The following is a 14,856-nucleotide window of genomic DNA, read 5'->3' as shown; positions in this document are numbered from 1 at the left end:
AAAAATGGGATGTCAACCAGATGAAGCTATAAGTCTACTTCCGTGCCAAACAGCATAAACAGTAAGTGATACTGAGCTAGGGAGATCAGATCTACGCTCTGCAGTCCTGCAACGGAGTCGTGAATGGTGGTGGACAACAGAACAACTCCTTGGAGAAGGCGGATCCACAAATATTCACACCCAGCACATCAGTGCAAAAGATAAGGCTGAAGGGCTTGCACCAATCTTCACCCACAAGTGTTGAGTGAATGATCCATCTCTGTCCTTTTCTGTCCTTACACTCATACGTGCGAGTTTTTGACCAATTCAATTCATTCCATGTGATATAAAGAAACAGCTGAAGGCACTAATTACTACTGCAAAGGTTATGGGTGCTGACAACACTCCAACAATAGTACTGAAGTCTTGTGCTTGACACCATCCAGGTGACAGCAGCCCACTTGACTGGCACCATATCCACAAACAATTCACTCTCTCCAACACTGATGCTCCGTAGTAGTGTATACAATCTACATAATGCAATGCACAAATTCATTGAGGTTCTTTACGGCCTATCAAACCAAAGGCCACATCAATCCTGAAGGACAGGGGCAGCACATACATGGAAACACCTCGACTGCAAATTTCTTTGCAACGGACTGACTGCGATGACATCAAAACATATCTGTTCCTTCAGTGTTGCTTGCGGTTCTGCCTATAGCAAATGGAGTGCAGTGGTTCAAGACAGCTTACGCCTACATTCCCATGGATAACTAGGGATAGGCAATAAATATTAGTCCAAGCAGTGATGCCCACATCCCATGGATAAATTTTTAAAATGCCAGAACTTGGTCCAGTGCTACTTTGTTGTCTAGGCAGTCTCTCCTGTCCTACATTTGGACTCAAGCTCTTTTGTCCATATTTAGACCAAGACTGTAACAAGATCAGAAGCCAAGTAGTCCAAGTAGAACCTAAACTCAGCATCTCAAGCTGCTTATTCCTCCAAAAGTGCTTCTTTATAGCATCAGTCACACTCACTGTGACTCCGATCATTTACAATAGACTTAACTGGATTTACTTCATTTTGGATTTCATTGACTGGATCAAATCTGTCCTATTTTTAGTGGACAGAACATAACTGGACAGAAGCATAACATAGACGAACTGGAACCTTCCTGGGTCAGCTACTTGCACAACACATGTATTCAGTAATAGAGCAGGATGTTGTCAGGGTCTATAATGATTGCTAACCAAGGCCCTTAGTTATTTTGTGATAATCACATGGACTTGAATTTGCTGAAGACTGATGACTGCGACGCTGTGATCCCAAGAGGAAGGCGAATTGGTTCATTCACATGGCACACCTGACTGGAGACAGTTGCAAAAGCTTTAGCTTCATCTTTGCCCTCATTCAAGATTTGGTTATTAAAGCGCTCATTCCAATTGATGATTAGAATTGGTGAAAATACAGAGCTTTGATCCCATGCGTTATTGTTAAGAATTATTTATCTCTATCAATTGTTGAATGTCAGTGTCTTCTCCCCTGATCCTCAGCAGCAACTCCCAAAGGTGAAACTACAAGAAACTGAACAAAGACAGTATAGCATATGCATTAATTAAGAGGTCTAATGCAATACTTGGCTCCATCATAAAGGAAGTGATATCACTATTATATAAAGATGTGATCTCCCAGTTGGAGTGGTGTCTCCACTTCAAAAATACACTGATTTTGGCAGGGCTTTGGTGCAGATCTGGGGAACAGTATTACATTATGAGATTAGTTTACATCAAATAATCTTGCATTCCCTAAAAATAGAAAACTAAGGCCTGATCTTAATGTAGTGCTTAAGACAAAGGATTCAACAGGATAGGTGGACAGAAATCATTTCTTCTCGTGGTGTTTGGTGTGAAGTGCATAATGAACAAAGGAATGCAAATTTAAAATTAGAGTAAGGTTACTCTCAGACAACGCCAGGAAGCCATTCTTCACACAAACACGAGTGGAAATCTAGAACTGTTTCTCTTGAAGAGGTGATGAAACTAGCAGTCAACTGAATATTTTAAAATTGAAATTCACCTTTTCCTTTGATAAGGGCATTAAGGGTTACAGAACCAAACCAAATGGAGTTAGGATATAAACAAATTATGATCTAATTGACCAATGGATCAGGTTTAAAGGACTAAATGACTTCCCCAAGTTTCTAATTTGTCAGATTAAACATTAAACACAAACCTCAGCTGAAAGAAGACGTCTTCATCCACAAAACCAAATGTGTCGTGAAGCTTAGTTACTACTCCAGTGAAGACCCGTTGCTTCTGAGGTTGGGTCTGCTGTTGTGTAGCCCGCGGTGTTGGGTAAGACACGGTGATTTGTGCTGTTGTCTGTTGGGCATTGAGACTTGTGGGTAAAGCCACTGCTGGCTGAAAATAAAACAAGTACATGGAATGAGTGGTCACAGTATAGACACAAACCAACAGAAATGTTTTTGTAAAATTTAATGTTCAAAGAACATCGTGCTCTGCGCATAACTCCACAAGTTATGACAAATACTGTTTAACATGCAGAGCAGTTGTCATTAAGGAAAAGGTTGCATGCTGAATGAACCAATTTGCACGCAAGTGGATTGAAATATTACTTGTGACAATTATTTGCCTTGCAAAGTAACTTGCACCTTAGGGCTCATTAGGTAATTACACTTCACAGCATACAACAGAGTTATCCAGTTTGGATGGTAACATTTTTGACCGCTAGTTTGTGCCAGTTCAGCAGTAATGCCTCAGCAATAGACAATACTCGGTTAACAAACAAAAATACAGTCAGTCTGGGAATACTGACACTCTGGCTATAATATGTAGGCATGTAGTGGTTGGCCTAGACAGGCTCAGAGTTGAGCATGAATCGTCCCATTGCTCAATAGCCTGTCAATCCTTACCGTCAAGCAAGTACTTGAATTGGACTGTAGGAACATTAGTCAGTAAGAAACTTGGGAATCTTTCCCTGCTCTACCTACAAAAAGGGGAAGGTGCTGCACATTAAACAAAGACTACAAAACAAAAAGCAATAAATTAAAAAATGATGACACATCCCATGGATTTTTCAATTCAGCATTTTGATTTAAAATTTCTAAATTACTGAAAAAAGGAGATTGAAACCAAAGAAGCTCTCATTTGCAGGATATGAATTTGAGGCTCAAATTCTTTTAACATTATCAATAAACTTATTATTGATTATTGATTAATTGCATCATTAATTATCAACAATACAATCACGAGATTATTTCTGCAGAGTGACATACATTTTGTACTATGTCAAATCATGAGGAACTTTTAAAAGGAGGAGAAATTATTACTGTATCAGCTGTAGTCCATGGGCACCATTTCTATCCAAACTCAAAGAAAGCACAAATCAGACAGGCAAGGTTGCAAACTCACACGAGCTATGGACAAAATGATTTCACTTGGGAATAAAGCCCAATGCTCATCAGTAACAAAAATAAGTTGAAAACTTACTTGGGGAAGTAAAGCTTGTGGAGGCTGCTGCAGCTGAAGAAAAGGAGAAAGTTAACATTTACATTCAAATTCTTAAATGCTCAAGACTTCTAAATCATTCACATCAACCTCCAGGCTCTGAAAATACAGTACTTCCTTTACCACCTATCAGAACTGACTCCACTTCAGTGGTCATGACTGAGTTCAGGAGCCAGTCAGATAGTCAACATGCACAATGCAACATAGAACAATACAGCACAGAACAGGCCCTTCAATTAGATTACTTACAGTGTGGAAACAGGCCCTTCGGCCCAACAAGTCCACACCGACTCGCCGAAGCGCAACCCACCCACACCCCTACATTTACCCCTTACTTAACACAACGGGCAATTTAGCATGGCCAATTCACCTGACCCGCACATCTTTGTGACTGTGGGAGGAAACCGGAGCAACTGGAGGAAACCCACACAGACACGGGGAGAACGTGCAAACTCCACACAGACAGTCGCCTGAGTCGGGAATTGAACCGGGGTCTCAGGCGCTGTGAGGCAGCAGTGCTAACCACTGTGCCACCACAATGGTTAGCACTGCTGCCTCACAGCGCCAGAGACCCGGGTTCAATTCCCGCCTCAGGCGACTGTCTGTGTGGAGTTTGCACGTTCTCCCCGTGTCTGCGTGGGTTTCCTCCAGGTGCTCCGGTTTCCTCCCACAGTCCAAAGATGTGCAGGTCAGGTGAATTGGCCATGCTAAATTGCCCGCAGTGTTAGGTAAGGGGCAAATGTAAGGGTAGGGTATGGGTGGGTTTCGCTTCGGCGGGTTGGTGTGGACTTGTTGGGCCGAAGGGCCTGTTTCCACACTGTAAGTAATCTAATTGAAGGGCCTGTTCTGTGCTGTATTGTTCTATGTTGCACGTAATCTAATCTAATCTAATGTACAGGACTTTGCTAAGGCCACATTTGGAGTACGTGTGCAGGTCTGGTCGCCTCATATTAGGAAAGATGTGGAAGCTTTGGAGAGGGTGCAGAGGAGATTTATCAGGATATTGCCTGGAATGGAGAATAGGTCATACGAGGATAGGTTGAGAGTGCTAGGCCCTTTCTCATTGGAACGGCGAAGGATGAGGGGTGACTTGATAGAGGTTTATAAGATCAAGGGAATAGATAGAGTAGACAGTCAGAGACTTTTTCCCCGGGTACAACACAGTGTTACAAGGGGACATAAATTTAAGGTGAAGGGTGGTAGGTATAGGGGAGAATGTCAGGGGTACAGGACCTTGAGTGTAGGGAGGTTAGGAATAATGCAGCGATCTCTAAGGAGGGTGCCTGTAACCAGAAAGGTGGATTGAAGTGTGTATACTTCAATGCCAGAAGTATAAGGAATAAGGTAGGTGAACTTGCAGCGTGGGTTGGTACCTGGGACTTCGATGTTGTGGCCATTACAGAGACGTGGGTAGAACAGGGACAAGAATGGCTGTTGCACGTTCCAGGGTTCAAATGTTTTAGTAGGATCAGACATGGGGGTAAAAAAGGGGGAGGCGTGGCATTACTTGTCAAAGACAGTATCACAGCAGTGGAATGGACGATGGAAGAGGACTTGCCATCTGAGGTAGTTTGGGCTGAGGTTAGAAATAGGAAAGGTGAGGTCACCCTGTTAGGTGTTTTCTACAGGCCTCCTAATAGTCCTAGAGAAGTAGAGGATAATATTGCGAGGATGATTCAGGAAAAGAGTGAAGGTAGCAGGGTGGTTGTTATGGGGGACTTTAACTTCCCAGATATTGACTGGGAGAGCTATAGCTCGAGTTCATTAGATGGGTCGGTGTTTGTACAATGTGTGCAGGAGGGTTTCCTGACACAATATGTCGACAGGCCAACAAGAGGGGAGGCTATATTGGATTTGGTTCTAGGTAATGAACCAGGCCAGGTGTTAGACTTGGAGGTAGGTGAGCACTTCGGGGACAGTGACCACAACTCGGTGACTTTTACTTTAGTGATGGAGAGGGATAATCGTGTGCCGCAGGGCAAGAGCTATAGCTGGGGGCAGGGAAATTATGATGCAGTGAGGCATGACTTAGGATGTGTGGATTGGAAAAACAGGCTTCAAGAGAAGAACACTAATGAGATGTGGGGAGTGTTCAAGGAGCAGCTACTGCGTGTCCTCGATAGGTATGTACCAGTCAGGCATGGTGTAAAGGGCCTTGTGAGGCAGCCGTGGTTTAGTAAGGAATTGGAGTCCCTTGTGAAAGGGAAGGCGGCGGCATATGTAAAGATGAGGCGTGAAGGTTCAGTAGGGGCGATTGAGAGTTATAAGGTATCCAGGAAGGAGCTAAAGAGGGAGCTAAGAGAAGCGAGAAGGGGACATGAAAAGTCTTTAGCTGGTAGGATTAGGGAAAACCCAAAGGCTTTCTATAGGTATGTCAAGAATAAAAGGATGACTAGGGTAGGTATCGGTCCAGTCAAGGATAGTAGTGGGAAGTTGTGTGTGGAGGAGGAGGAGATTGGAGAGACATTAAATCAGTACTTTTCATCAGTATTCACTCAGGAACAGGACACTGTTGCTGATGTGAATATGGAATCACAAATAATTAGAATGGATGCCCTGGAAATATGCAGGGAAGAGGTTTTGGGAATATTGGAAAGGATGAATATAGATAAGTCTCCTGGGCCTGATGGCATTTACCCCAGGATCCTATGGGAAGCTAGGGAGGAGATAGCAGAGCCATTGGCCTGGATTTTTATGTCGTCGTTGTCAACAGGAATAGTACCAGAGGACTGGAGGATAGCGAATGTGGTCCCATTGTTCAAGAAAGGGAGTAGGGATAGCCCTAGCAACTATAGGCCAGTGAGTCTGACTTCAGTGGTGGGCAAAGTCTTAGAGAGAATGGTAAGGGATAAGATTTATGAACATCTGGGTAGGAATAACGTGATCAGGGATAGCCAGCATGGTTTTGTGAAGGGCAGGTCGTGCCTCACAAACCTTATTGAGTTCTTTGAGAAGGTGACCAAGGAAGTGGATGAGGGTAAAGCAGTAGATGTTGTGTATATGGATTTTAGTAAGGCGTTCGATAAGGTTCCCCATGGTAGGCTAATGCTAAAACTACGGAGGTATGGCATTGAGGATACATTAGAGGTTTGGACTAGGACTTGGCTGGCTGGAAGGAGACAGAGGGTAGTAGTTGATGGATTATGTTCATCTTGGAGCGCAGTTACTAGCGGTGTACCACAAGGATCTGTTTTGGGACCATTGCTTTTTGTTATCTTTATAAATGATCTAGAGGAAGGACTTGAAAGCTGGGTAAGCAAGTTTGCGGATGACACAAAAGTCGGTGGAGTTGTGGATAGTGAGGAAGGAAGTGGTAGGTTACAGCGGGATATAGATAAGTTGCAGAGCTGGGCGGAAATGTGGCAAATGGAATTCAATGTAGCTAAGTGCGAAGTCGTTCACTTTGGTAGGAATAACAAGATGATGGATTACTGGGCTAATGGTAGGCTACTTGGTAGTGTGGATGAGCAGAGGGATCTTGGTGTCCATGTACACAGATCTCTGAAAGTTGCCACCCAGGTAAATAGTGCTGTGAGGAAGGCATATGGTGTACTGGGCTTTATTGGCAGAGGAATTGAGTTCCGGAGTCCTGAGGTCATGTTGCAGTTGTATAAGACTCTGGTGCGGCCTCATCTGGAGTATTGTGTGCAGTTTTGGTCGCCATACTATAGGAAGGATGTGGAAGCTTTAGAACGAGTGCAGAGGAGGTTTACCAGGATGTTGCCTGGAATGGTAGGAAAATCTTATGAGGAAAGGCTGAGGCACTTGGGGCTGTTCTCATTGGAGAAGAGAAGGTTTAGGGGAGATCTGATAGAAGTGTATAAGATGATTAGGGGTTTAGATAGGGTAGATACTAAGAACCTTTTACCGCTAATGGAGTCAGGTGTTACTAGGGGACATAGCTTTAAATTAAGGGGTGGTAGGTATAGGACAGATGTTAGGGGTAGATTCTTCACACAGCGGGTTGAGTGTTCATGGAATGCCCTGCCCGTATCAGTGGTGAACTCTCCTTCTTTATGGTCATTTAAGCGGGCATTGGATAGGCATTTGGAAGTTATTGGGCTAGTATAGGTTAGGTAGGATTCGGTCGGCGCAACATCGAGGGCCGAAGGGCCTGTACTGCGCTGTATCCTTCTATGGGTAGGGTCTTTACTCAGAGAGTGGTGGAGGCATGGAATGTGCTGCTTGTGGGAGTGGCAGAGTCAGAATCAATGGTGACCTTTAAGCGGCAGTTGGATAGGTACATGGATAGGTGCTTAAGCTAGAACAAATGTTCAGCACAACATTGTGGGCCGAAGGGCCTGTTCTGTGCTGTATTGTTCGATGCTCTATGCAACTACACCTCAGGTTCCCATCCCCCTGCTGAGCTAATTTTAAATGAAATCAGGCCAAATGTAGATATCTTAAATCCCAGAAAAAGGTGAATGCCAAAGTATCAGCCGGCCTAGTAAAATTTACAACAAAAAGTTGCTGAGGAAACCCAGCAGGTCTGGCAGTATCTACATAGAATAGATAGAACATTACAGCACAGTACAGGCCCTTTGGCCTTCGATGTTGCGCCAACCTGTGAGACCAATCAGAAGCCCATCTAATCTACACTATTCCATTTTCATCCATATGTTTATCCAGTGGCCATTTAAATGCCCTTAAAGTTGGCAAGTTTACTACTGTTGCAGGCAGTATGTTCCATGCCCCTACTACTGAGTAAAGAAACTGCCTCTGACATCCTTGAAGAATGTGTCATTCCTCAATTTAAAGCTACGTCCCCTCGTGCTGAGAAATCTGTAAGAGAAATCAGAGTTAATGCGTTAGGTCCAGTGACTCTTCTTCACAACTGGACCTAAGGTTCTGAGGAAGGCTCACCAGACCCAAAATGATAATTCTGATTTCTCTTCATAGACGCTGCCAGATCTGCAGACCTTTTCCAGCAACTTCTGTTTTTATTGCCAATTTACAGCATTCGAATGTAAAATTTAAACCCGGATTACAAGGCTATCGGCCAAGTGCTGGGAGGAGGAAATGACTAGTGCTGACAGGATAGACAGAAGGGCTTCTTTCTGTACTCCAAAGATACCATAACCCTACAACTGATTCAAGTCAAAGACATGCACAGATCGGGACCCGACCCTTTGGTTCAACTTGTCCATGCCTACTAGATATCTAAATTAATAGAGACCTTTTGTCAGCATTTAGTCCATATCCCTCTAAACCCTCCTAGTCATATACCCTTTCAGATGCCTTTTAAACTTTGTAGTTGCATCAACCTCCATCACTTTCTTTGACAGGTGATTCCATACACGCACCACTTTCTGCATGAAAAAGTTGCCCCTTAGGTCCTTCTAAAATTTTTTTTCCCTCTCACCATCAACCTATGCCCTCTAGTTCTGGACTCCCTCACCCTAGGGAAAAGACCTTGACCATTCACCCTATCCATGCCCCTCATAATTTTATACAAGGTGAACCTTCAGCCTCTGATGCTCTAGGGAAAAAAGTCCAGCTTATTCAGCCGTTTCCTGTACAGATAGTTCTGCTATAATGTGATGGTTGCGTTCTTATGCAACCCTGTGCTATAGAAAAATTACACTTCAGAAACAGCGCTTAAAGTGTTGGTGATGTAATCATGTTATAGCCAACACACATTTAAAAAGTTCACGCTTTAGAAAGTGTCACCCTATCAGATATACTCAGGTATGGGTGGGGAGGGGTGGGGGTGGGGCGCTCACTGTCAACTCTAGCTCGGTATTATATCTAAATCCTATTAAGGAGCGCCCGGGTTAAGGGTGGGACACTGTTTGGGAGAGGATATGGTGGACCTTTAGAAAGGAAGTAAGGCCCCCTGAGAACAAGGGGGAGGATCTCCATTCAAACATGTTTTTTTTGTTCTTATTGTTTGGAAATAGTTTTCTTTTTATTATACTGTTACGAGTGTATTAGAGAACATTTTCTCTTGTTTGAAGGATGTAAGTGACTCAACTATACACTCTGGATAATTGTGGATTAGATTAGTAGTTAACTGAGTTTCATTGTTTTTCTTTCTTCTTTAGTATCATTCCTTTGAATTTTGATGATTATATATTTAAGATCTATTTTTATATTAATGTTTGTGCTTGAAAGTTCTGTTTATTTTTGTAAATCTGTCAAAATATTAAATTTCTAATAAAAATATCTTTAAAAAAAAAGAAAGTGTCACCAATTCGTTAGTCGCATTAATGAAACTGGCGTTACTGCAGAACGATGTGGAGCTCAAATCCTTCAACCTGGCAACATCCTTGTAAATCTTTTCTGAATCCTCTCAAGTTTCACAACATTGTCCTATAGCAAAAAGACCAGAACTGCACACAATAATCCAAAAGTACCAATGTCCTGTACAGCTGCAACATGACCTCCCAACTCCTGGACTCAATGCAATGATCAAGCACATCAATACCTTCTTCACTACCATGTCTCCCAACAACTCCACTTTCAAAGAGCTATGAATCTATATTCCAAAGTCCTTTAAGACCTGTTCACAATAAGGACTGCTAGAAATATCTAGACATTACTCCCTTTACATGTGTGAATTGAATCACATCAGAGTTGAAAAATGTGATGCTGGAAAAACAAAGCAGACCAGGCAGCACCCGAAGAGCAGGGGAATTGACGTTTCAGGCATAAGCCCTTCTTCAGGAATGAGGCTGGTGTGCAAGGTGGGCTGAGATAAAAAGTGGGGGGGGGGGCGCTGGGAATACGATAGGTGGAAGGAGGTAAGGGTGAGGGTGATAGGCCGGAGAGGGGGTGGGGGCGGAGAGGTCGGGAAGATGATTGCAGTCAAGACGGCGGTGCTGAATCCGGGGGTTGGGACTGAGATAAGGTGGGGAGAGGGGAAATGAAGAGGCTGGACAAATCTACATTCATCCAGTGTGGTTGGAGGGTTACTAGGCGGAAGATGAGGCGTTCTTCCTCCAGGCATCGTGTGGTCAGGGTCTGGCGATGGAGGCGGCCAAGGACCTGCATGCCCTTGGGAGAGTGGGAGGAGGAGTTAAAGTGTTCAGCTACGGCACGGTTGGGTTGGTTGGTGCGGGTGTCCCAGAGGTGTTCCCTGAAACGTTCCGCAAGTAGGCGGCCTGTCTCCTCAATATAAAGGAGACCACATCGGGTGCAACGGATACAGTAAATGATGTGTGTGGAGGTACAGGTGAATTTGCGACGGATATGGAAGGATATATTGGGGCCTTGGAGGGAGGGGAGTGGGGACGTATGGGTGCAAGTTTTGCACTTCTTGTGGTTGCAGGGGAAGGTGCCGGGAGTGGATGTTGGGTTGGTGGGGGGTGTGGACCTGACGAGGGAGTCGCGGAGGGAGTGGTCTCTCCAGAACGCTGATAGGGGTGGGTGTGAAATATATCCCTGGTGGTGGGGTCTGTTTGGAGGTGGCGGGAATGACGGAGGATGATATGATGTACTGGAGGTTAGTGGGGTGGAAGGTGAGGACCAGTGGGGTTCTGTCCTGGTGGCAATTGGAGGGGTGGGGTTCAAGGGCAGAGGTGCAGGAAGTGGAGGAGATGCGGTGGAGAGCATCATCGACCACGTCGGAGGGGAAATTGCGGTCTTTGAAGGAGGAGGCCATTTGGTTTGTTCGGTAGTGGAATTGGTCCTCCTGGGAGCAGATGCGGTGGAGGCGAAGGAATTGGGAATATGGGATGGCGTTTTTACAGGGGGCAGGGTGGGAGGAGGTGTAATCTAGGTAGCTGTGGGAGTCTGTCGGTTTGTAGTAAATGTCTGTGTTGAGGAGGTCGCCCGTGATAGAAATGGAGAGGTCTAGGAAGGGGAGGGAGGAGTCTGAGACATCTAGGTAAATTTGAGGTCGGGATGGAAGGTATTAGTAAAGTGGATGAACTGTTCAACCTCCTCGTGGGAGCACGAGGTAGTGCCAATACAATCATCGATGTAGCGGAGGAAAAGGTGGGGTGTGGTGCCAGTGTAGCTGCGGAAGATGGACTGTTCCACATACCCAACAAAGAGGCAGGCATAGCTGGGGCCCATGCAAGTGCCCATGGCTACTCCTTTGGTTTGGAGGAAGTGGGAGGAGGATTAGAAGGAGAAGGTGTTAAGAGTGAGGACCAGTTCAGTCAGTCGAAGGAGGGTGTCAGTGGAAGGGTACTGATGGGGTCAGCAGGAGAGGAAGAAGCGCAGGGTTTGGAGGCCTTCGTGATGGGGGATGGAAGTGTATAGGGACTAGATGTCCATCGTGAAGATAAGGCGTTGGGGGCTGAGGAAGCGAAAATCATGGAGCAGGTGGAATGCATGGGTGGTGTCCTGAAAGTAGGTGGGGAGTTCTTGGACTAAAGGGGCCAGGACACTATCAAGGTATGCAGAGATGAGTTCGGTGGGGCAGGAGCAGGCTGAGACAATGGGTCAGCCAGGGCAGTCGGGTTTGTGGAATTTGGGCAGGAGGTAGAAACGGGCGGTGTGGGGTTGTGGGACTATGAGGTTGGATGCGGTGGATGGGAGATCAGTCATTTGAGTTGCAAATATGCAACATCGTTTAAGAGGAGCTGATTCAGGTACAATCAAGGTATATTCCCAAGAAATACAAAAATAGAGCATAAAAATCAAGAGGTCCCTATATTACAAAAAAGATAAAATAAGCTGAAGATGAGACTGATTATAGACAGTTCACAGGAGAACTGAAAACCCAAATAGGGAAGCAAACAACAAGTACTGAAGGGAGATTTACCAGAGACCAAGGTATTATATGATTATTTTGCTTAGAGTCATTCAGTCCTACAGCACAAAAACAGGCCTTTTGGCCCAAACTGGCACATGCCGACCAAAATGTCCATCCATGCTAACACCATTTTTCTGCACTTGGCCCATATCCTTTTATACCTTTCCTATCCAGGCATTTATCCAAATGCCTTTTAAATGTTGTTCATATACCCGCCTCAACCACTTCCACTGGCAGCTTATTCCAAATGCACACCACCCTATGTATAAAAAAATTGTCTGTCAGCTTCCCTTTTAACCTTTCCTCTCTAACCTTAAACTGATGCCCTCTAGTTCTTGATTCCTCAACCTTGGAAAAAAGACTTGAGTGCATTCACCCTATCCATGCCTCTCATAATCTTATACACTTCTGTAAGATCCCCTCTTGGTCTCCTATGCTCTAAAGAAAAAGAGTCCAATCTTGTCCAACCACTCCCTATAACTCAGATCTTTGAGTCCCAGCAACAACCTTGTAAATTTCTTCTGCACTCTTTCCAGTTTAATAACGGTCTTCTTAAAGCAAGGTAACCAAAACTGAACACAATACTCCAAGTGCAGCCTCACCAACATCTAACATAACTGCAACATAACCTCCCAACTTTGATACTCAATGACCTGACTAATGAAGACCAGTGTGCCAAAAGCCTTCATCACTGCCCTGTCTACCTGTGATTCACCTTCAGAGAACTGCGAATCTGAACTCCAAGGTCCCTCTTTTCCACTTTACTCCTTAAGGCCCTACCATTCACCAAGAAACTCCCTACTTGATTTGATTTTCCAAAATGCAAGACCTCATACTTATCTATATTAAAACTCCATTTGCCATTTCTTAGCCCACTTTCCCAACTGATCAAGGTCCTGCTGAAGTTTCTGACAACCTTCCTCATTGTCCATGATACTGCCTATTTTAACATCATCGGCAAATTTACTAACCATGTCTTGTACAATCTCATCCAAATCATTGATATAAATAACAAACAGCAACAGGCCCAGCACTGACCCGAGGTACTTCACAAGTCACAGGCCTCCAATCTGACAAGCATCCTCCCACTATTACCCTCTGCTTCCTACCATGAAGCCAATTGAGTATCCAGCTTGCCACCTCCCCTTGGATTCCATCCAATCTAATTTTCCAGAACAGTCTACCATGTAGAACCTTATCAAAGGCCTTACTGAAGTCCGCATAGATGTCTACTGCCTTCATCAACCTTCCTGGTCACTTTATCAAAGAACTCAAACAAATTGGTGAAGTATGATTTCACATAGAAAGCCATGCTGACCATTCCTTGTCTTTCCAAATGCATTTATATTTTATCTCAGAATCTTCTCAAGTTGTGGGTTTCCTCCGGGTGCTCCGGTTTCCTCCCACAGTCCAAAGATGTGCGGGTCAGGTGAATTGGCCAAGCTAAATTGCCCGTAGTGTTAGGTAAGGGATAAATGTAGGGGTATGGGTGGGTTGCGCTTCGGCGGGTCGGTGTGGACTTGTTGGGCCGAAGGGCCTGTTTCCACACTGTAAGTCTAATCTAATCTAATCTAACTTACCTACCACAGACATTAACCTTACTGGTCTGCAGTTCCTTCTTGAATAAGGGCACAACATTTGCTATCCTCCAGTCTTCTGGGACCTCATGCGTGGCTAATGATAATGCAAAGATATCAGCCAGGGCCCCTGCAATTTCTTCACTAGCCTCTTGCCACGTTTGTGGATATATCTGGTCAGGACCATATAACTGCGATATGGACTGCCCCCAAGATATGACCACTACCTTTCGCTAATTCTGAAGTTTTTATGTCTCCATGGTAAACATTGAGGACCTCACTGATCTTTTGTAGAACTTCTTTCAAGTCACATTCTTGAGATATCTTAAGAGTTTATTTTTAAATAAGTGACATCTCAGCTCAGACAATGTACTAAAGTTACATTGTCTGTATCCCAAACTTTAATGCATTGTCTGAGCTGAGACGTCCTTTTTTTCAAATGAAACCTTAAGTTATCGCAAGAACGTGATTGAGGGTAGTTCTGGGATTTATGTATTAATGAACAGAATGCTGCAACCCATCCGAAAAGATGAAAGACTTAACATTTCAGTTGCATAACACTGTGATTATTTGATATAGATTGTGTCTTATGATCCTACTCCACAGCTACCTGATAAAGGAGCAGCGCCCCGAATGCTAGAAATTGCAAATAAACCTGTTGGACTACGACCTAGTGTTATATGATTTCTAAACTTTGTCCACCCCAGTCCAACACCAGCACCTCCACATCATGGATAAGGTGGATAGTCAAGTGTCTTTTTCATAGATGGAAATGTCAAATATTAGGGCCGTAGGATTAAGATAAAAAGGGAAAATTTAAGAGATATGTAAGACAATTGTTTTTGTACACAGAAGGTAATAGGTTCTGGGAACATGCAGCAAGGGCAGATGGTAGAAGCAGTTATGACAGCAACATTTAAGAGGAATTTAGACAAATACATGAACAAACAGGGAATGGAGGGATACATATCATACACATTTTATGAGCACTTTATGAATAGAAAATATTTGTAATTCACAACTGTTTATCAATTTTCACAAATTATTAAATCAACAAGAATGCTCAGG

The 14,856-nt window shown here is 44.1% G+C and overlaps 1 protein-coding gene across 2 annotated transcripts in view; it reads right to left on the bottom strand.

Moving 5' to 3' along the window:
* Positions 1 to 14,856, bottom strand: part of ccar1 (cell division cycle and apoptosis regulator 1) — a 142,542-nt gene that overhangs the window by 121,240 nt on the left and 6,446 nt on the right. For both annotated transcript variants that reach the window (XM_060841816.1, XM_060841815.1), the window contains exons 5-6: positions 3,490 to 3,522; positions 2,213 to 2,400 (exon numbers count right to left, since the gene is read on the bottom strand). In XM_060841816.1, coding sequence (XP_060697799.1) covers positions 2,213 to 2,400; positions 3,490 to 3,522 — 221 coding nt within the window. The remainder of the gene's footprint in view (positions 1 to 2,212; positions 2,401 to 3,489; positions 3,523 to 14,856) is intronic.

The sequence above is a fragment of the Hemiscyllium ocellatum genome, chromosome 22 (assembly GCF_020745735.1).
Source record: "Hemiscyllium ocellatum isolate sHemOce1 chromosome 22, sHemOce1.pat.X.cur, whole genome shotgun sequence".
Classification (NCBI taxonomy): domain Eukaryota; kingdom Metazoa; phylum Chordata; class Chondrichthyes; order Orectolobiformes; family Hemiscylliidae; genus Hemiscyllium; species Hemiscyllium ocellatum.
The sequence above is the reverse complement of the archived record's forward strand: the minus strand, read 5'-3'. Positions and strand labels throughout refer to the sequence as shown.